This window comes from Crocodylus siamensis, chromosome 6 (assembly GCF_052110815.1).
Source record: "Crocodylus siamensis isolate JL-2025a chromosome 6, ASM5211081v1, whole genome shotgun sequence".
NCBI lineage: Eukaryota > Metazoa > Chordata > Crocodylia > Crocodylidae > Crocodylus > Crocodylus siamensis.
In genome coordinates, this window is record NC_143400.1 from 12,980,115 (window position 1) to 12,999,268 (window position 19,154).

General features: G+C 60.3%; 3 protein-coding genes across 11 annotated transcripts; 2 read left to right on the top strand and 1 right to left on the bottom strand.

Annotated features, from left to right (window-relative positions):
* The first annotated feature begins 1,229 nt into the window (after nucleotides 1–1,229).
* MRPL24 (mitochondrial ribosomal protein L24) lies at nucleotides 1,230–5,352 on the top strand. The gene is made up of 6 exons (XM_090051853.1): nucleotides 1,230–1,378; nucleotides 1,771–2,169; nucleotides 3,637–3,732; nucleotides 4,319–4,422; nucleotides 4,811–4,941; nucleotides 5,182–5,352. Exons 2-6 carry the CDS (start codon nucleotides 1,990–1,992, stop codon nucleotides 5,316–5,318), a joined length of 648 nt encoding a protein of 215 aa, XP_089907979.1. The 5' UTR covers nucleotides 1,230–1,378; nucleotides 1,771–1,989; the 3' UTR covers nucleotides 5,319–5,352.
* A 276-nt stretch (nucleotides 5,353–5,628) lies between these two features.
* METTL25B (methyltransferase like 25B) lies at nucleotides 5,629–10,614 on the bottom strand. 5 transcript variants are annotated; one of them, XR_016442874.1, is made up of 9 exons: nucleotides 9,487–10,586; nucleotides 9,204–9,325; nucleotides 8,759–8,960; nucleotides 8,588–8,650; nucleotides 8,017–8,160; nucleotides 6,956–7,698; nucleotides 6,336–6,520; nucleotides 5,996–6,238; nucleotides 5,629–5,786 (listed from the first exon to the last, which is right to left on the bottom strand). XR_016442874.1 is itself a non-coding variant. In XM_090050840.1 (9 exons), exons 2-9 carry the CDS (start codon nucleotides 9,586–9,588, stop codon nucleotides 6,111–6,113), a joined length of 1,689 nt encoding a protein of 562 aa, XP_089906966.1. In that variant the 5' UTR covers nucleotides 9,589–9,641; nucleotides 10,481–10,614; the 3' UTR covers nucleotides 5,629–6,110. The 5 variants fall into 5 exon arrangements, 4 of the variants coding, with proteins under 4 accessions (XP_089906966.1, XP_089906964.1, XP_089906965.1 ...); XM_090050840.1 differs by having other exon boundaries at nucleotides 5,629–6,238; nucleotides 9,487–9,641; nucleotides 10,481–10,614; XM_090050838.1 differs by having other exon boundaries at nucleotides 5,629–6,238; nucleotides 9,487–9,793; nucleotides 10,481–10,608.
* A 14-nt stretch (nucleotides 10,615–10,628) lies between these two features.
* On the top strand, nucleotides 10,629–15,278 carry ISG20L2 (interferon stimulated exonuclease gene 20 like 2). Of its 5 annotated transcripts, none has more exons than XM_090050842.1 (4): nucleotides 10,629–10,762; nucleotides 11,429–12,240; nucleotides 13,133–13,333; nucleotides 13,771–15,278. In XM_090050842.1, exons 2-4 carry the CDS (start codon nucleotides 11,545–11,547, stop codon nucleotides 13,882–13,884), a joined length of 1,011 nt encoding a protein of 336 aa, XP_089906968.1. In that variant the 5' UTR covers nucleotides 10,629–10,762; nucleotides 11,429–11,544; the 3' UTR covers nucleotides 13,885–15,278. The 5 variants fall into 5 exon arrangements, with proteins under 5 accessions (XP_089906968.1, XP_089906970.1, XP_089906969.1 ...); XM_090050844.1 differs by lacking the exon at nucleotides 10,629–10,762 and adding an exon at nucleotides 11,017–11,297; XM_090050843.1 differs by lacking the exon at nucleotides 10,629–10,762 and adding an exon at nucleotides 11,017–11,292.
* The last annotated feature ends 3,876 nt before the right edge of the window (nucleotides 15,279–19,154 follow it).

Here is a 19,154-nt window from a genome sequence, read left to right on the forward strand (position 1 = left end):
ATATATATGTATGTACATATGTGTGTGTACACTAACCAAAGTAGGTGTGTGTGTATATATGTACTGTATGTGTATATACACTAACCAAAGTGTGTGTATGTATCTATATACACTAGCCAAAGTAGATATACACACACATGCGTATCTATTTACTTTATGCCTATTTATATATATGATAGATGGATGTAGATATATACATATATATAGACTAAGCAAAGTAGATGCGTGTCTATATCTGCTTTGGTTAGTCTATAAGGTGCAACCCTACCCTGCCTTCTCCTGGGCTTCAGACTAATGCTCCAACTCCATCTCTTTTCCCGTGCCGGTCAGCAGATCTGCGGTAACACGAGGGCTCTCCCCTTCAGGACTCCCGGGGTCCGCTGGGCCTCTCCTATGCTCAGCGTGTCCCCTCCTGTGCCATGAGCAGCAGGACTTGGCGTAGGAGTGGGAATCCCACTCCTGCCACCATGCCATTCTCGGCGGGGCCCAGCCTTGCTCGTCTCTCCTCTGCCCTGGGCATGGTGCCACGGCCCTAGAGAAGCTACATCGTGCTTTGCAAAGAGGATGGAGCTGCTAATCTCGGTGGGGGCAGGGGGGGAAGGAGCAATGGGCTCAGGCTGCAGTCGGGGATTCAGGGATCAAGGAGGGCAGCGAAGCCCTGGACCAGGGAGGGGGAGCTGCGGCTGGGGCTGGCCCGGCTTGGAGCAGGGGGGCGAGCTGGCCCCCGGGGGCCCCTGGCAGGGCTACCCCATGTCCTCCGGCCGAGCCGGGGCTGCAGGAGCGAGAAAATGGAGCGGGGCTGGAAGCGCGCCCGGGGCCGGCCGAGGACTACGAGTCCCAGCAGGCCCCGCAGCCGGGGGCGGGGGCGGAGCAGAGCTGCCCCGGGCCGCTGCAGCCGGGCCGCGGCGGGGAGCTCTGCGATGCTGCTCGGTGCTGCATGGGCCCCCATCCCTGCAGCCCGGGGGGGTCCTGCCCCCCTGCTCTAGTCAGAGCACACGGTGCAACCTCTGCCCGGGCCCTGGTGTTGGGAAGCCCCCGGGGGAGGGGGGTTGCAATGCGAGCCCCGCCCCATGCACACGTGCGGCACATGCTTGGAACATGCCCCCCCCACCCCTCCCTTGCAGAGCCAGCTTGCTTTCCCCAGCATGCACCAGGGGAGAGTGGGAGGACTGCGCTTCCCAGCATGCCCTGGGGCAGCCCCCCTCTATTTCCCCCCAGGGAAAAGACTGCGAGTCCCAGCATGCCGCGCGGTGGGACGCGCTGGAGGTGAGGCTGAGGCTCCCAGGGTGCATCGCGGTGGTGGAATGGGGGAAGGACTACAAGTCCCAGAAGGCAGTGCGGCGGTATCTCCATGCTGCTGGGTTCTGAGGACAGCAAGGTGAGAAGGGGGCCTCCAGCTGGGGGGCGGGGGCCATGGCTGCACGCATCTGGAGCTGGGCAGGGGGGCCGTGGCTGCACGCATCTGGGGCTGGGGAGGGGGGCCGTGGCTGCACGCATCTGGGGCTGGGGAGGGGGGCCCTGGCTGCACGCATCTGGGGCTGGGGAGGGGGGCCCTGGCTGCACGCATCTGGGGCTGGGGAGGGGGGCCCTGGCTGCACGCATCTGGGGTTGGGGTCCTGGCAGGGAGTCAGTGCAGCTCTGGGAGTCTGCTTGCTAGACTGCCTGGGCTCTCTTTCCAGGTCACTGGGAGGAGCAGGGTGCAGTGGAGGGGCAAGGGCAGGACTCCTGGGTTCTTGTTCCTCATCTAACACCCAGACCACATCCTTACAGTTGGTACAGAGGTGGCAAGAGCCTTGGATGCCTGGGTTCCCTGCTCTGGCAGAGGAGCAGCTGCCTGGGCGGCTGGATCCCGGAGGCGGGGGTGTGCCTCCTTGCAGTTGGAGACAGAGCCAGGATACCTGGGTCCTATTTCGCAGCTGCGTCCACTGACTTGCCTAGTGCCCATCATTCCCATCCGTGCCAGGCCTTGGTGCGCTCTGACCGTTCGCCATGCGTCTGACTGCACTGCTCGCCATGGCCACAGCGAAGCTGCCACCTGGCTACCGCCACGGCACCCACCGGCCCGGGTCCTATGCCGATAAGATTAGGAACCCACCCTGGCTGCGGCGCAGGAGGCTGATCTTGGAGCCGCTGAGCGAGGAGGACTGGAAGGTGTTCAAGGGCGACACGGTGAGTTGTGGCATGTGGGCTGCCCACATTCCTCTCTGCTTCCAGAGGAGCCTTCCTCTGGCCCCTCACCCCCTGCCAAGTGCCTCTGAGCTCTTGGTCTCGCTGCTTCTCTCCACTCTAGCTGCCAACAGTTGGTTTAGTGCTTCATCCAGCTCTGACAGCTTCACTAGCAACTACTGGTGGGTTTGGCTTTTTCCCTAGATCATAGGGTCAAAGTGGGTCTGGAAGGGGCCTCGTGAGGTCACATCCAGTCCAGCCACCTCTTCAAGGCAGGATCATCCCTAGCTAAAACATCCCAGCCCAGCATACCTCTGACCTTCCTGGGATGGAGACCCTACCACCTCTCTAGGGGTCTCTTCCAGTGCTTGACTACCCTCTGGGTCTGGGAGCTCCTCATCTCCAACCTAATGCTGCCCTGCTGCAACTTGAGTCCTATCCCCTGCAGCCACAGAGAAAAGCCTATCTTCATCCTCTCCAGAGCATTTGCAGCCGGCAGGCCCTGCTGGACCCATTCCCCTCCAGCCCTGAGAGAGACCCTGGCTGGCACAGTTGACAGCTGCCCATGCCCATGCCATAGCTACGTAGTCTTCAGAGCTTAGAGAAATGGGTCTCAGTATATTCAGCACATTGACCACTTTTCTCTGTTGGCTTTGACTCATAGGTTCATAGAAAATGAAGGTTAGAAGGGACCTCAGGAGGTCACATCTAGTCTAACCCCCTGCTCAAAGCCCATCTCCAACCTCTTTTGGAATCTCCCTTCAGGTATTTGAAGACTGTTATCAAATCCCCCCTTAGTCTTCTCTTCTCTGTACTGACAAACCTGTGCTTTTCCAGCCTTTCCTCGGACCTCTAACCATCCACCAGCTGCTCACGATTTCCTGCTGCCCTGCCCCAGGCACTCTTGTTTGTGGCAACAAACGCATTTTAATGCTACTGCCCAGACTTTGCACCAGTGGAAAAATGCATCCCCCATCTCCAGGGAACAGGAGAGCTGGAAAGTGGGTGTTCTCAGTGGTGGCAGATGACAGAAGGAGCAATGGGTTCAAGTTGCAGCAAGCAAAGTTTAGATTGGATATTAGGGAAAACTTTCTTACTAGGAGGGTAGTAAAGCATTGGAACAGGTTACTCAGGGAAGTGGTGGAGTCTCCATCCTTCGAGGTTTTTAAGATCTGGCTAGACAAAGCCCTGCCTGGGATGATGTAGTTGGGGCTGGTCCTGCTCTGAGCAGGGGGCTGGACTAGATGTGACCTCCTGAGGTCCCTTCCCACCCTCATTGTCTGTGATTCTATGAAATCAGCAACAGAAAATTACAGTTGTGCTGATTTCATGCCTTCATACAAAATGGCCTAAGACAGACCTGTCCTCCAAATGCGGTAACATGAGGGCTGGTGATATAATCCTGCCCCCCCACGCCGATTTCTGGGTTGGGGTCTCATCTGGGTGACTTACAGGGCTGCTTGTCTCCAGGTGGAGATCCTAAAGGGGAAGGATGCCGGGAAGCAAGGACTGGTGAGCCAAGTCATCCGAGCCCGTCACTGGATCTTTGTGAAAGGCATGAACGTGGTAAGGGGGTGGGGGCTCTGTTTCCTGCAGCTGGACTTGCCCTGCTGTGTCAGAGCCCCCACTCTGCTGGTGGGGATTCTCCTTTGGCTGGGCTTCAGGGGTTTGGCAGCACTACTCTGTGTGGAGGGTGGCTGGTGAAAAGTACTCCATTCGGTTCTCCAGGGGCTTTTCTGTGCCCTGGGCAGGGTGGGCTGGGCAGCATTGTTTGCCCCCCAAGATGGGATGGGAGAACCCTGGGGGCCTTATACATGGCAAGGGAGAGGGGCGCAGGTCTAAGCTGACCTAGGTGCACAACAGACTAAAGGTACAGGTGACCCCAGCTGTGATGCTTCTGAATCTGCCTCTGCTGTTGCCCCCAGGCACAAAACAAGCTGCCCAAGGGCCCTGGCAGTGCCCCACCCCAGAACAGGCTGTACCAGGGCTGTCATGCAGGGTCCTATGCAACCAAAACCCCCTCATACATCCCCTCCCTGTGATGACCTGTCCCCGTGCCAGGGCTTGGAGGCTTTGGCTTGTCCATCTTGTGGCAGGACAAGTCCAGGCTTTACCTGCCGCATTTGCTTGAATCCTGGTTCTCTGTCCGCAGCACTATCGCTACTTAGGGAAATATGGTGACTACCCAGGCATGTGTGTTCCCAGTGAGGCACCTTTGATGCTCCAACAGATCACCCTCATCGACCCTGCAGACAGGTAACCTCCTTCTCACCCCATGCCAACTCTGCCTGGGTCCCCTGCCCCCTGCGTGGGCTGCAGGGGATCTCGCTAGCTAAGCAGGGCTTGGAGGGGAGCCTGAGCCCTGTCCTGGTCTGTGCTTGTACAGTGCTGAGTGCAGCAGGGTGCTGGATGACCACTGGGGGTGGTGGACGATGCCTGAGGCTTTGGCAGCCAGAGGTGGGAGACCAGGAGTCAAATGGAAGAGATCTCTGCTACAGCAGTGGGCAGCTGTGTGGGGTCAAGGGGGCTGGGGTGGGAAGGAGGCTGTGGTTGCAGGGAAGTGGGGTCTCCTGGGATTGCTCCCCCGGGGCTCCGGTCCCGCCCCGAACCATCCTTGCCATGGAATGGTTCATCCCACCCCCAGGAAGCCGACAGAGGTAGAGTGGCGCTACACAGAGGAGGGCGAGCGTGTGCGGGTGTCCTTGCGAACGGGTAGAATCATCCCTTTGCCTGAGGTTGAGCACCCAGATGGTATTGTGCCAGAGCTGTGGATTGGTGAGTCTTCGCCCTTGTGGCCCCGGTGCTGGGGCCTACTCTGCCCACAGCAGGACAGTCATCTGCCACTGGGCTGCTCCTGCCTGAGTTGGCAGGGCTCTGCCTACATCTTGGGGGGGGCTGCTCTTACCAGCAACCTGCTTCCCCCTGATGCCAAAGGGCCGGAGGATGCGGCTCAGAAACCTTAGGTCACACCCTGCAGCCCAGGGTGTAACACGCTCCTTTCTCTTCCCCGGGCAGATGGGCCCAAGGACACCTCAGTGGACGATGCTCTGGCCAAGACCTACAAGGCGTCCCTGAAGACCTTTGAAGAGGAGATCATGGAGCTCACGGGCATTGCGGAGACACGCAGGGCCCGCAAGTCCTTCTGGTACTGAGCCGAGGTTTGTAATAAAGACGTTCTCTTCTAAACACCCACCGACAGGACCTGTTTTTTAAGCCACAGGAACACGGATGAGCATGTATCTGCTGTGAATACTGCCCTGACCTGGAGCGGGGGGGGGGGGGCGGGGGCTGGACTATGGAGCTCTGGGTGGGAGGGACCTGGTCCAAGCCTCTGGGGCAAGGGTGAGGTGGGGGGGTGATGGTCCTTGGGCATGTCACTTTGCTGCCCTCTGCTAGCACCAGTGGAGGGGATGGGCATCCCACTGCCCAGTGTTGCAGTAACAGCCTGGAAGGCTTCCAGAGTGGGGTTGTGAGTCCTTTATTGTGGGGACCAGATGCAGTCCTGAGCACAGGCATCACCAATCAGCTGCCTGACCCAAAGCAGAGGAGGATGGGCATGGAGCTTGGGCCGTCCACATGGTGTCAAGCATGAGCTCAGCCTTCTCCTTCCAGACACAACACTGGAAAATAACAGGTTACCATCTGCGAACGCAGCTGCCAGCTCAGCCCAGCAGGCCCTGGAGCTAAGGCCACGCAGGCCCTCCAGGGGCAGCAAGGCCATGTTAAGAGCCCAGGTGCCCATGGCTGCAGGGCCTGGAGCTCCCGGCAGTGAATGCCTGGGTCCCATCCTGCTCCTGTGCTGGTTTTTTCTGGGATCATGAGGTCTTACCCTGCCGCTTATCCAGCCCACTTTTCTTCTGGCAGAGGCTCTGCGTGGTGCTGTACGGCTCCTGTGCTTCTCCCCAGAGCCAGCTGCATGTGCTTTCCTCATCCAGCCACGAAGCCTAGACCTCACTATCATCCTCCACCAGAGTGGACAGGGCTGAGGCTGACTGGGCCTTGGCAGCCACCAGCACTAGGTTCCGGGGGGAGAACTGGGGGTCGAAGAGGGGGATGAGCCTGCACTGAAACCCTGCCAGGGACAGCAAGCTGGGGGTCACATCACCAGCCTGGAGAGGCAGATGCCCACTGTGCCAGGAGGGAGGGGCCCCGCCACCCCCCACACTTGCCTTGCTCCTGCAGGTAGATGGTGCGGTCCAGCAGGATGAGACTCTCCACCACTGGGGCCAGCAATAGTGTCAGGGTGAAGTAGGCAATCACCTGCTGCTGTCGCCGCAGCAGGGCATCCATGTGGGCCACATCCAGGGGGATGCTAGGGTCCAGTCCCACACGAGCCAGGCCCAGCCGTGCATACCTGCCAGGGAGCAGTGCCACTACGTCAGCTCAGCTCTCTGCTCCCCTTCTTGGGTGGGCATCCCTCCCAGACAGCAGTGTTGTGCCCAAGGCTTGCCCTGCAGCCAGTTGGGGGCAGGGTGGGGGATAGAACCCAGGGGTCTTGGCTCCAGCCCCCAGGTCTGGCAGGCTCCCAAATGCATCACTGGGCATGACTGGTGGAGGAAGCCATTGTGTTACTATGAAACAGCACAGGGTGGAGGTGTCCTCCCTCCCCTGCCTTGGTTTTCCCATCTGTTAAAGGGGGAGAATGTGCCCTTGACATAACCCATTGCAAGCCTGAATGAGGCCCCTTTCATCAGCTCCCCCCTGGGATGCAGGATGAGGCCCTGGTGACTGGCTAGGTTGTTAGCAGAGGTGCCGCCATGGAAATTCCCAACTCCCTAGGGTCACTCACTCGTGGAAGGAGAGGCAGTGGGCCCCAGGGATGGTCTGCACGCCCAGGCGCTGCTTGCTGGGGTCGGCTGCACGGATGAGGGTCTCCAGCACGGCCCGGTAGCAGTGTGCCCGCAGCCCGGGGCTCTGGCTCCGCAGACGCTGCCCATAGTCCTCAGCTGCGTGGCAGGCCGCTTCCCGGGCCTTGTAGGACAGTGTGTGGCCTGGCAGCCCAGCCACCCAGGCACTCAGTGGGTAACCATATGTGGCTGGGGGCACAGTGGGTGGCAGGACGAGGCCTGGTGGGACAGGGGTCTCGCGGGTGCTAAGCTTCATGTAGCAGCAGGCTACGGAGGTGATGGCAGCCACGTGGGGACAGTGGACAAAGTGGCGGAGCAGGGTTACACTGAGGTCGCCACAGGCATGTAGACCCGTCAGCAGCACCCTGCCTGGCGCTGGAGGATGCTCTGCTGGCTGGCTCGGCTCCTGGAGGTGCCTAATGGGGACACCAGTGCCTATGTGGCTCCTGGCACCCGTGGGATCCGCTGCAGCCCTGCCTGGCTGAGCCACATCTCTGCTGAGCACCGTGGGCAGGGTCCTCATCCCTGGCTCCAGGGATGGGGGGCCGGCGCAGGCGGTTGCTGTGGGAGTGTGGCTCATGTCCGCTCCAGGCTGCAGCAGGAGGAGGAATTCTGGCCATGGTGCCTGGGGGTCAACCCAGCCTGCCACGTGGCTCGGGCCACGGAGAGACAGCTCCCGCGCAGCCTACGGGGCAGGAGAGGGAGAATCATCAATGTGATCCTTTAGCCTGCTCGTTTGCCATTACCACGGGATCCTGCAGGACTAGGGTGTTATGGAAGCATCGGCTGGCCCAGAACATCTGCTGATCCCACCCAGAACCCCCAGTGCACGCTCAGAGACACCCATTGCCCCTCAATCTCATCAGGCAGCAGGAGGGGAAACTGAGGCACCGGGTGGTAAGGCAACTTGCTCGAGGTGTGCACAGCCAGGCAGGGGACCTGGGATGCCCAACACATCCTGGGGTGGCCGCCCATGACTCCTGCCTCCCTCTCCACTCTGTACCTTGCCCCCCCGTGCTCGCTCCTTCTCCAGCGCCTGCACCAGCTCCTGGTCGAACCTCTTCGCTGTGTCCACCAGGTGCCTGTTGCCCTCGACAGCAGTCACAGGTAGGCCAAGGCCAAAGGATAGGAAGCGGGACAGGTGGCCCTGATCCAGAAGCAGACAGAGCCTCAGCCCTGTGCCGCTCTTGGCCCCTGGGGATTGGGACGCACCAAACTCTTCCAGTCTGATCTCAGCACCCATGGGATCAGGCTTCCCCCTCCAGTCTGGGGCTGGCCGTACAGCAGTGCTGGGGCCCTAGGCATGGGAACCATGGGGAAGAAATGCCTAGGGAGAGGCTGTTCCCAGGCAGGGATATGCCATGGCCAGGTCTCTGCTGAGCCAGCGGACCAGGTGGGGGTAACTGCTGCTCCCTACTAGCATCTCAGATCTCCATCACATGAAGATCCCAGCAGCAGCCACAGTCTGGGGACATCGAGCCCCGGAAGGAGAGGAACCCATGGTGGCTGCACCGAGGGGCCTGCGGTTGCCCCTACCTAACCCACGGGGCAGCAGCAGGGTCCCAGGGACTCACCTGGCCAGAGCCAACGTCTACGATGTGGTCACACTGGGCGAGCTCACTCAGCCGCTTCACCAGCTGGAGGGAGAACAGGGCCAGGGGTCAGCTGGGATCCAGGAATACCTCGCCTGACCCTTGGGGCCGAGCAGAGGCCCAGCAGGGGAGTGGCTGCCCTCGGGCATGCACCTTGCCCAGCTGCCAGATCTCGTGCTGCTTCTTGGGCTTGACGTGCTTGCGGAAGACAGGGTGGAGCCGGGCGCTCTGGCACAGGTTCTCCTGGAACTCCTCGGGCCTGCCATTGGCCCCGCCACAATGTGCCCGGGGCAGCGCTAGGGCGTGTGCTGTGGCTTTGAAGGCCAGCAAAGACAGCGGCCACACCATGCTGTAACTGTCCAGACAAGATGGGAGGAATCAGCTTTCCTGTTCCCTCCAAGGGACTGAACAGACTAGGAAATGCAGCCACCTCTGGGGTGGAACAGCAGGTACCAGTGCAGAAGGGGCAGCTCAGATCCCATTGAAACTACCGGGGAATTCAGACATGGCGACTGGTGGATTCAAGCCTGGGCCTAACCTGTGCTGAGGAGCCCAGGAAAGCCCTGCTTCCTAGGACGGGAGGGGGTGCGTTTCTCACCTTGCTTCCTCCGAGTTTGCCTTTTCCAGCAGCAGAGCAGCCAGTTGCGGGGAGGGCAGATCAGCCAGGACGTCCTGCCAGGAAGGAGGCAATGTTGCCCACTGGTCATTCGTGAAAAACTCCTGCAGGGAGGCAGAAACAGAAGGGGATGGGGAGCGACAGTGCTTGGCTCAGGGCACCTGCAAGCTGAACGGGCAGTTGGGGAAACTGAGGCATAACTGGCCCAAGTGCCTGGGCTTCAAGCTGAGCAGCCTCCCCCAAGCGTGCGCCCGACCATACTCACGATGACGAAGGAATCCAGGAGGAAGCGATAGTGGGAGAGGACGCGGGCAATGCTCGCTGCCAGCTGCTGCTCCAGGGAGAGGGGCCGGTTGGGAGCTGCCATGGGGTTGTGGGAGAGCGGAGGGGTCCCGGGCAGGGAGACAGAGAAGACGTGGCCTGCCAGGGGCACGGGCCGTATGCGAGTGAGGCACTGTGGGCGCCTGTCTGTTGGTGGTGATATCACACCTCCCGCAGTGACAGCATAACAGCCCGTGGCACCGTGATGGCACCAGGGGCTCGGTGCCGTGACAAGGCCCAGGCTTCTTCCCCTGGAGGCAGAGCAGCCATGTGGTAGTGTGACATCACCCCACCATGCACTGAAATGATGCCAGGTTGTGACATCACAGTAGTATGACATTGCAAGCCTCCTCACCAGGGTGCCCTGGAGCAATGCGATACTATGACATCACCCCCACGGTGTACTGCAACAACGCAATGCTGTGACATCACAGTGATATCACATCACAAGCCTCCTTGCCAGGGTGCACTGCAGCAGTGTCTTAGCATGACATCACCCCACGGTCTACCGCAACAATGTCATGCCTTGATATCACAGCTGTATGGCATCTCAAGCCTACTCAAAAAGGTGCCCTGCAGCTATGTCATACTATGCTATCACCCCACCAGGCATTGCAATGAAGTCAGGCTGCGACACCATGTTGACGTGACATCACCGGCCTGCTCCCCAGCATGCACTGCCAGTGATGCGATGCTATGACATCACCCCCGGTGCACTGTGAGGACATCACACTGTGACACCACACGGAGATGACATCATCAGCCCCCACTCCGCCAGACACTACTGAGACGTCATGGCCACAGGGTGGCGCGCTGCCGGAATGACGTCATCCCGTTGCCATGATAGTGTCCGCGCTGTTCTGCACCCAGCCCCCGCGCGCCCATAGAGCTCGCCCGCCGGAGGCCTAGAGCGGCCGCAGCACCGGGCACTCACTCACCACCGCCGGCCTCTATGGTCTCCCCGCGGCGCCGCGCGTGCGCAGACGCCCTCCCCGCCTTTCCCTCTAACCACGTGCGCTCCCCCACCAGCGGCCCGCTACAGGCGCAGACCTGTCCCTTCTGTGGCGTCACAGCCTACAGCGCATGCGCACCCGCTCCCCAGCCAGCCCGGCGCTTGCGCTCTCTGCCCTTCCCAGACCACGCGCCGGTCCTAGTCTCCGCAAGGCCGCTACTTCCGCTTCCGGTGCGCGGGGCCCGGGCTGGCCTGACCCCGGGTGAAGGTGAGGGGGTCGGGATTGGGCGGGAGGGGCCTGTGGGAGGGTTGAGGGGGACAATGGGAGGCATCAATGGGGAGGGGCAGGGGCGTGTGGGGGGGGGCATGGGGGGAAGGGCGGTATGTGAGGAGGCAGAGGTTGATGGGAGGGGGCTGGGGGGGGTCCAGGAGGAGTGGGGGAAGGGCAGGTAGCTGGGGGGGCTATGGGAGGTCAGGGCAGGGGCGCAAGAACTGGGCAGGTGGGGGAGGGAGCAGCGGGGAGGATCTCCCTTGGGGGACAAGGTATCAGCAGTGGCTTTGTGGGGTAGGGGGAAGTTGGGGGGAGCAGCGTAACCACTGTGCTTGGGCCCAGCTGCTGGGTTGCGAGCACCTCTTCTTGGCTCCCCCTCGGGTGACAGCAGCAGGCATTCCCTGCCCCCAGTTCCCTTCCCCATTTGGGCTTCGGTTTGTGGCTTCCCTCAGAAAGGGAAATGTCGGCATCCACTTCCTTTTCCCCAGGTACCGGTTCAAAGCTGGCCTGAGCCTCCATGGTGCCCAGTAAGGTTTGGCCCCAAGCTAAACTCCTGTGTCTCTGGGGGCAGGAGAGCGAGGGGATACCCAAGAGGTGTCTCCACCCCTCTGGGGGGCTCATCTCTATGCTGTGCTCATCCCTGGCTTTTGTGTCCGATTGCAGGTGAGGCCGAGAACGTCCATCGCCTGTTGTGCGGGGGCCAGGACACGTGATATGTTGAAGACATGTGACCACTTCCAGCCCCTCTGCCCACCTGCTGCTTCCTGCTAGCACCCGCCATGTCGGGCTTCATCATCAACGTGGACTTCAGCCTCCATGAGACCTCCAAAAAGCGGTCGGACGGCAACCAGAAGCACCAGCGCTTTGTGAGGCGGCGCCGGTTCCTAGAGCGAAAAGGCTTCCTCAAGAAGAAGCAGCTGCCCGCACCACAGCAGCAGTCACACCCTGCACCCAAAGGGCAGGTCTCCCACCAGGGGCAACCCAGGAAGAAGCAGCCAGCGGAGGCGGGGACAGACCAGGACTCCTTCCATACCAGTGGCTTTTCCCATGCGCCCAGGACACTCCCCAAAGGGAAGGATGGATGTCGTGTTGTCCAGGTTGGCAGGGCCATGGACTCCAGCTCCCAGCTGACCTGCTTCCCCTCCAAAGTGAAGAAGGTGGCAGGATCAATAAAGTCCCTGGCCGGCGTGCACAGAGAAGCCCTGCTGAGTGAGTATGACAGTGGTCTGTCTGCAGCCCCCGTCTCAAGCAAATCCAGTAAGCTGGTGGCCATTGACTGTGAGATGGTGGGTACTGGCCCTGGCGGGCGGAGCAGTGACCTGGCCCGGTGCAGCATCGTCAACTACCATGGTGATGTGGTGTATGACAAGTACATCAGGCCCATCCACCCCATCACTAACTACCGCACCCGGTGGAGTGGCATCCGGAAGCACCATATGAAGAGTGCCGTCCCCTTCAAAACAGCCCAGAAGGAGGTGAGTGCCCAGGGCAGGATGAGGGCTAGGGGCTGGTACAGGCTTGCAGTGGGGGGACACGCTCTGTCCAGTCCATCCTAAAGCCCTTCAGCAGCAGGGAATCTCTTCAGGGGACCTGGTTGAAGGGGTACAGACACCCTTCCACCTCGCTGCCAGCTCTGCTGGATGTCGAGCCAGGAGCTAGGGTTTTTCTGGGTGCCCTTGGCTCTGGTGGAGCTGCACAAAGCTGCCAGAAGCCTCCATGTGCTCTCTGATTCCTTTGCAGCCCCTGTCCCAAATACACTTGTTATAGCCCCTTGTGCCAGTCCCATGTGTTAGGGGAATAGAACTCCCACAGCAGGGGCTGGAATATAGAAAGCTGGGGGCAGCTCCGGAGACACCACGTATGATCCTGGGCAGTGTCTTGTCTGCAGTAGGGCTTGGCTTGTCGGCCCTGTATGTGAACTGAGGGGAGCAGGAGCTACGTCTGCAGCCTTCAGCTCTGCTCCGAGCTTGGGGCCTTCTGGCATTGGGATATAACGGAGGCCGGGGAGGCTCATCTTTATAGGCCCTAGATGTGGACTTCAGTGGGAGGTGTGTGCTTAATGTCTCTGCAAGCCAGGCCTGTAGCTGAGGCTGGTTCTAACCAGGCCTAGCCCCAGAGAAGGTGATGACGAAGCCAAGTCCCCTGCTCACTAGGCTCCATGTGCACGCTGTAGATCCTCTGCCTCTGATCATGCTAAATGCCCACTGGAGAGGGCCACAACACCTCTCTTCGCACAGTGGAGGGGTGGGGCTTTTGTTCAGGATCTTGTAATATTTAAATGAAGGTGACTCCAGGGGCATTTAGGGTTCCCCAGGGGAACCCCAGCTCCTGGCACCTCCCCACTCTGAGTTCTGTCTCCACCCCCAGATCCTGAAGCTGCTCGCAGGGAAGGTGGTGGTGGGCCATGCCATCCACAATGACTTCAAAGCCCTCAAGTACTTCCACCCCAAGATGGCAACACGGGACACAGCTCAGATCCCACTCCTGAACCGCCGTGCTGGCTTCCCTGAGCACGAGGCTGCCTCACTGAAGCGCCTCACCAAGCAGCTGCTGCACCGCGACATCCAGGTACCCGTATCTGGCCCAGCTGCCACCTTCTGGGCAGTCCAGGCCCATCATTTCCCCTGTCCCTTCCCTTGCCGGCCCAACTCCTGCTGGTCTCCCTGTGGGTCTGAGCATCAGCTGCCGAAAGGCACCCCAGAACTGTGATGCTGTGAAGCCCGATTTCTTCCCAGAACCAAGGGAGGGGGGGACCCGGCACACAGGGATGTGCTGTCCACTGTGTGCCTGGGAGGTGCTGCTGGATACCACTTCAAGTCTTCCTGGTGGGCCTTGCAGTCCTGTGCAACTGGGCTGAAACTCAGGACACCTGGGTTCCATTCCCAGCTCTGCCAGTGACAGTGGGGAGCTGGGCGTTGCCATAGGCTCAGAAGCTGTGGGCAGGCTGGGGTGTTATGCAACCACGCCACCCTGGTCCTAACCCTGGACTTTTTGGTTCCTGGTAGGTCGGCAGAGACGGGCATTCCTCAGTGGAAGATGCCAGGGCCACCATGGAGCTGTACAAGATGATTGAGACCGAGTGGGAGAAGCACCTGGCGTTGAGCAGACAGCAGGAATGACTCTTATGGAGCCAGCCTCAGATAGGGACTAGCAGGGTTAGGAATAAAGAGCTGCTCACACCCTGCGGAGGGGGAACGATGGCAGAGCAGCAGTATGCTAGGGGTCCTGGCCAGGGTCTCTGGTGCAGTAGGTGTCTGGGAGGGAACACCCACTTGCTGGTTGCCACTCTGTGCCTCTCTAGGGGCCATTGTCTTGGCCCCATGATGGGGATGGGGTGGGGTAGGGGAACCCTTTACCTCTGAGCCAGGGCAGCCAGGCTTGGGCCCAAGTGTGTCCCATGACCTGTCTCTCCAGGGGAGCTGCGGCTCTCCCACTGCCAAGGACATCTTCAGGGCTTGTTGGACAGCCCCAGAGCTCTGCTTAAGTGCCTGGCTTCCCCTGGTTCCCTTTTGCCTGCTGCACCCCCCTCACAGAGGTGAAAGGGAACAGCCCACCTGTGGTGCCCCCATCTGCTGGGGCAGCCCCATCAGTGTGGGTGGCCAGCTGAAACCCCACCATGTGACAGGCCAGCTCTACCCATGCTGCTGAGGTCAGAATCAGGCTGAGCCTGGGAACCCATTTCTGGACCCCAGAGCCAGCTGATACCATCTTCTGCCCCCTGCCCCACTTTGCTTCTGCAAGGTGTTAATGGCACATCTCACTGTGATGGGCTGGGGCTCTGGACTGGCTCAACTGGCTGGGTCCGAGGAACTGGGCAGGGGACATTGCCCCAAATGGGGCATGCCCTGTCTGGGGCCTGGACAGAGTAGGGCCTGGTGTCTGGAGCAGCAGCTTCAGCCCCAGGAGAGTGGCTCTGCTCCTCCTCTGCTACCCCGCTGAGTCTGGCCCTGATGTCTCACATGGATGGGCATCATCTCCATTGACTCCAGTGGAGTTACTCCTGATTTACACTGGGGACTGCCAGCACAGAACCTGGTCCCACGCATGGCCTTGGGGCAGGACATTTCATTGCTCTGTGCCTCAGTTTCCCCGTGTGATACTGACTGGCCTCCCAGGCATGGTAAGATATAATTGACAAGGTGCTCAGAGGTAATCCTGAATTGGGTTCAGTGCCATCCTGCCTTCAAGGGGCAGGTCCCCTTGCACTGTTAGTCCCCCCTGCAAGTGCCATAAGCGGAGAGAAGCTGGGGGTAATGCTGGCTGTGGGGCAGTGACTTGCCCAGGTGCTATCATACAGTCTGTGCTATGGAGCTCAGAGAGAATTGGGGGTGGGGGAGCAGCTCAGCTTTCCCCATCCACATGCAGCTCCGAGCACAGGCTTCTTCTGGAATGGGGGGCATCTCCCCCTTATTTGACACCAGCTTTCACCAACTGTTTGCTTCTGTGTAGCACTGAAGTGTCTGACAGGGACCCACGTCACGTTGAAAGCCATTAAAGGACCTGCCTGAGGGAACCCCTCTGTCTCCATGTGCTCTATGGGGGCGGCACCTGCTGAGCTCCAGGACTTTCCTCATGGCCACCATGACTCTACCTTTAATGCGGTTCCAGCCGTGGGCTGGCTGGCCTTGTTTTGGCATGGCAGGGACCAGAGACCTGCAAGCCATCTGGTTGTTTGGGGGTGACTGAGCTGGAGATGCCTCAAAAGGGGCTGGTATTAAGCCCCCTTTTCTGGCAGTTGCCCCCTTCATGCTGAGCACCCACCCCTGCAGGTCCCTGGGAAAGGCCTCCACTGTCCTGCATTATCCAGACTCTTCTGAGATCCCTGCTGGCCTCTCAGCTCTGCCTTGGACTGAGCAGACATGGTCCTGGATTTCGCTATCCTTTGCCACCAGAGGGCACCACAGGCCCAGCAGTAGGGCTAAGCTGTGTAATGGGTACAAACCCTGCCCAGGGAGGTTTCCAGGGCTCCCCTAGCCTGGCTAGACTGGGGGAAGCTCCCATCTGTCAACCTGAGGCACTGGGCAAGGAGACTGAAAGGTCTCTGCAGCACCTGGCACAACTGAGGGCCCTGATCTCAGCCAGGGCCTCGCTGCTGCAGGTTCTATGCTAACCCAGCACCAGCTTTTGCTGTCTCCTCCCTCCCCCCAGGCCTGGGTCTGGCCTCGATCATCAACTTGCTCCATTCTGGCCAGGTGGGGCTGGGCCAGCAAAGCTTGATATGGGGCTGGTGGGTGCAGAAGTGGGGAGAAGCAGCTGCTGCGGGGAGCTGGGCTGTGCCTCTCTCTCCTCCACTGCCACTGACAGCTGAGGCTGAGCAGGCTCTGTTGAAGGGGCTGCAGCAGTTCCCACATCTTGTTCGCATCTGGGTCCCCTTGATGTTGGGAAGCAGCTCGGCAGGGTCAGCACAGGGGCAGTGTGGGGGCTGGCAGCCCAGGGTTTCCAGGCCCCAGCAGATCCTGGCAACAACTCCCTTCTGCTGGACCCGTTGGCCGGTATGTGTGGTGGGAGACCTGGGAGGGGGTCTCGGCACAGCTGTGGGGTTCTGGGGCGGGGCTGGGCTGGGCTCCCCCGGCCAGGTGGTGCCTGTGGCTGGGCAGGACCAGGTGGCTTCCAGCAGCTGGATGGAGAACTCAGGAGTCCTGGCTCCCACCCTGGCTGCCAGCAGGACCCTGTGGTGCTTCCAGATGCCTGGCACCATCCCCTGATGCCCTCACTCTTCCCCACTTCCTCTGCACCAGCTGCCTCCTTGTCCCTAGGGTAGCTCTGTCCCACCCATCTGGGGCAAGGTAATTAGCACAGCTGATTAGCCTGGCCCATGGTGAATTGTTTAGCTGGGGTCCTTGCCTACTCTGCTTCCACTCACTCCAGGAGGGAAAGGGTGAGGCTGCTGCTGGGCAGGGTGAGTTCACTGCTCTTCGGGTGCCCAGATGCCAGGGTGGTGGCCCCCGGAGGGTGCTACCCAGAGGAACATGAACTCTGGGTGCCAGGTGCCCTGGGGAGTTGGAGCAGAGCAGGTCTGTGTTATTAGTTGAGCAGGGGGTGCAAGGAATGGGGGAAAGGCTGGGAGCCAGGACTTCTGGGTTCTGGCCCTGAGGGGGGGCAATAAGGTGGGGGGTCTGCTGGGGTAAGACTGGGCAGGGGGACAGAACTCTTGAGTGCTGTTTTGGGCTGTGGGGGCTGCTGCTGACTCCATGCAATGCATGGGGGACGTGGGCACACTGGAAGGATGCAACAGGCTACAATCAGACCTAGACAGGTTAAAAGGGTGGGCGGGTGAGAACAGGATGGGTTTCAACACCGACAAGTGCAAGGTGATGTACCTCGGGAGGAACAACTGGCACCATACCTACAGGTTAGGGAACTCCCCTCTTGTCAGCACGGAGGCGGTAGGGGATCTGGGGGTCATCATTGACTCCAAGATGAACATGGGCCGGCAGCGTGGGGAGGCAGTAAGGAAGGCCAACCACACCTTGTCATGCATCCACAGATGCGTCTCAAGCAGGTCCAAGGAGGTGATCCTCCCCCTCTATGCGGCACTGGTCAGGCCGCAGCTGGAGTACTGCGTCCAGTTCTGGGCGCTGCACTTCAAGAGGGATGTGGACAGCATGGAGAGGGTCCAGAGGAGGCCACTCGCGTGATCAGGGGACAACAGGGCAGGCCCTATGAGGAGAGGCTATGGGACCTGAACCTGTTCAGCCTCCAAAAGAGGAGGCTGAGGGGGATTCTTGTGGCCTGTTATAAACTAGTCAGAAGGGACCATCAGGCATTGGGGGAGTCCCTGTTCCCCCGAGCACCGCCAGGAGTGACCAGGAATAACGGTCACAAGCTGGCAGAGGGTAGGTTTAGGCTAGATATCAGGAGGCGCTACTTCACAGTCAGGGCGGCTAGGGTCTGGAACCAGCTTCCAAGAGAAGTGCTGGCTCCTACCCTGGGGGTGTTTAAGAGGAGGTTGGATGAACACCTTGCTGGGGTCATTAGACCCCCAGTAATCTTTCCTGCCATGGCGGGGGGTTGGACTAGGTGATCTGCTCAGGTCCCTTCCGACCCTAGAAACTATGAAATTAACTATTGCCAGCCTCAAGTTGTGTTTCCATGCCTCGGTTTCCCTCTACAACAAAGTATTTCCCTCCCTTGCTGGGATGATCCCCTGGGTGCAAAGGGCTGGTGGGGGGGGGGCAGGGGAGAGAGGGCTGCTGCCCTGAGTAGGGGCTTTCTCATCCCCAGCTCTGCCCCAGGCCATATCCTGAGCCAGCCCCTGCCCACCCCCCGATCTCTCCAACGGTGGCTACACTATCCGTAAGGGGCCAAGAGGGGCAACATCAGAGGCCTGACAGAGCCCCCCACCGTCCAGAGACAGTGACCACTGGTAGCCTGCCCAGAGGCATGTGGAGAGGTGGTAGCAGAGGCTGACTGCCAAGGCAGGGCTCCTCTGCCCCCCGCAAATACCTCCCAGGAAACTCAGTGATTGCTCTAATTGCCAAGCACTTTAATACCTGCAATTAAAACCCAGTGGGGGAACGGATCTGTCCACCAGGCTGGGATGGGAGACTCCAGGAGGCTGCTGCGCTTGGAGTCTGGGGTTTCCTTGCATCTGGGGGCACTTCTTGCTGTGTGGCTGGGCCGTATCCAGAGCTAGGACTCCCCAGGCCCCTTGCTGTGTGACGGATGGAGCAGCTGGCCCTGAGCCGCTGGCGGGGCTTGGTGGGGTGGGGGAAGGGGGTCCCTGCCTCCATGCTATACACCCTGGCTGCTAAGCTCCATCATCCTGCCAAGCCCTTGCACTTGAGTGCAAAGCGCCCGGGGAGGCCAAAGCTGCTGCAACCCCTTTCTGTCCACAGCTTGGACCCCAACTCCCTCTCTGGGCTTGGGTCCCAGCCATGATGCAGGGTGCTGCTAAGAGCAGCCCGGGGGCTGTGCGGATCTGGCCCCTTCCCCTCCCCTCTGCAGATCTGTTAGCAATTGCATTCCCCAGCCCACAGCCAAGAACAATAGGCCCCTCCCGGCTCATGAAACCAAGCCGGAGCCTGGGGAGGAGGGGGGCTGGGTCAGATCCAGCAGAGAGCTAGGGGTTATCATCACATAGCTCGTTAACATGTCAGCCCTAATTGAGGCTCCTGCTCCACTTGGCAAAGCCTCTGCACTGGGGCCCAGCTCCAAGCACGGCTGCCGGGGAAGCCCCGCATGAGGGACTCAGCTGGGGGGTCCGGGTCCACAACTGCCTGTGCAGATGAACAGCCCTGGAGCCACATTCCCAGCCAGGGGTGCATTAGCCCCCAGGTCTCCAGTTCTGCAGAGGCACAAGGGAAGGTATCCAGGGGGTTGGTGGGGGAGGGGGGGGGCTTGGATGCTGTAGCAGAGGTCTCTGCAAGGCCTGGGAGCACCAGCCATG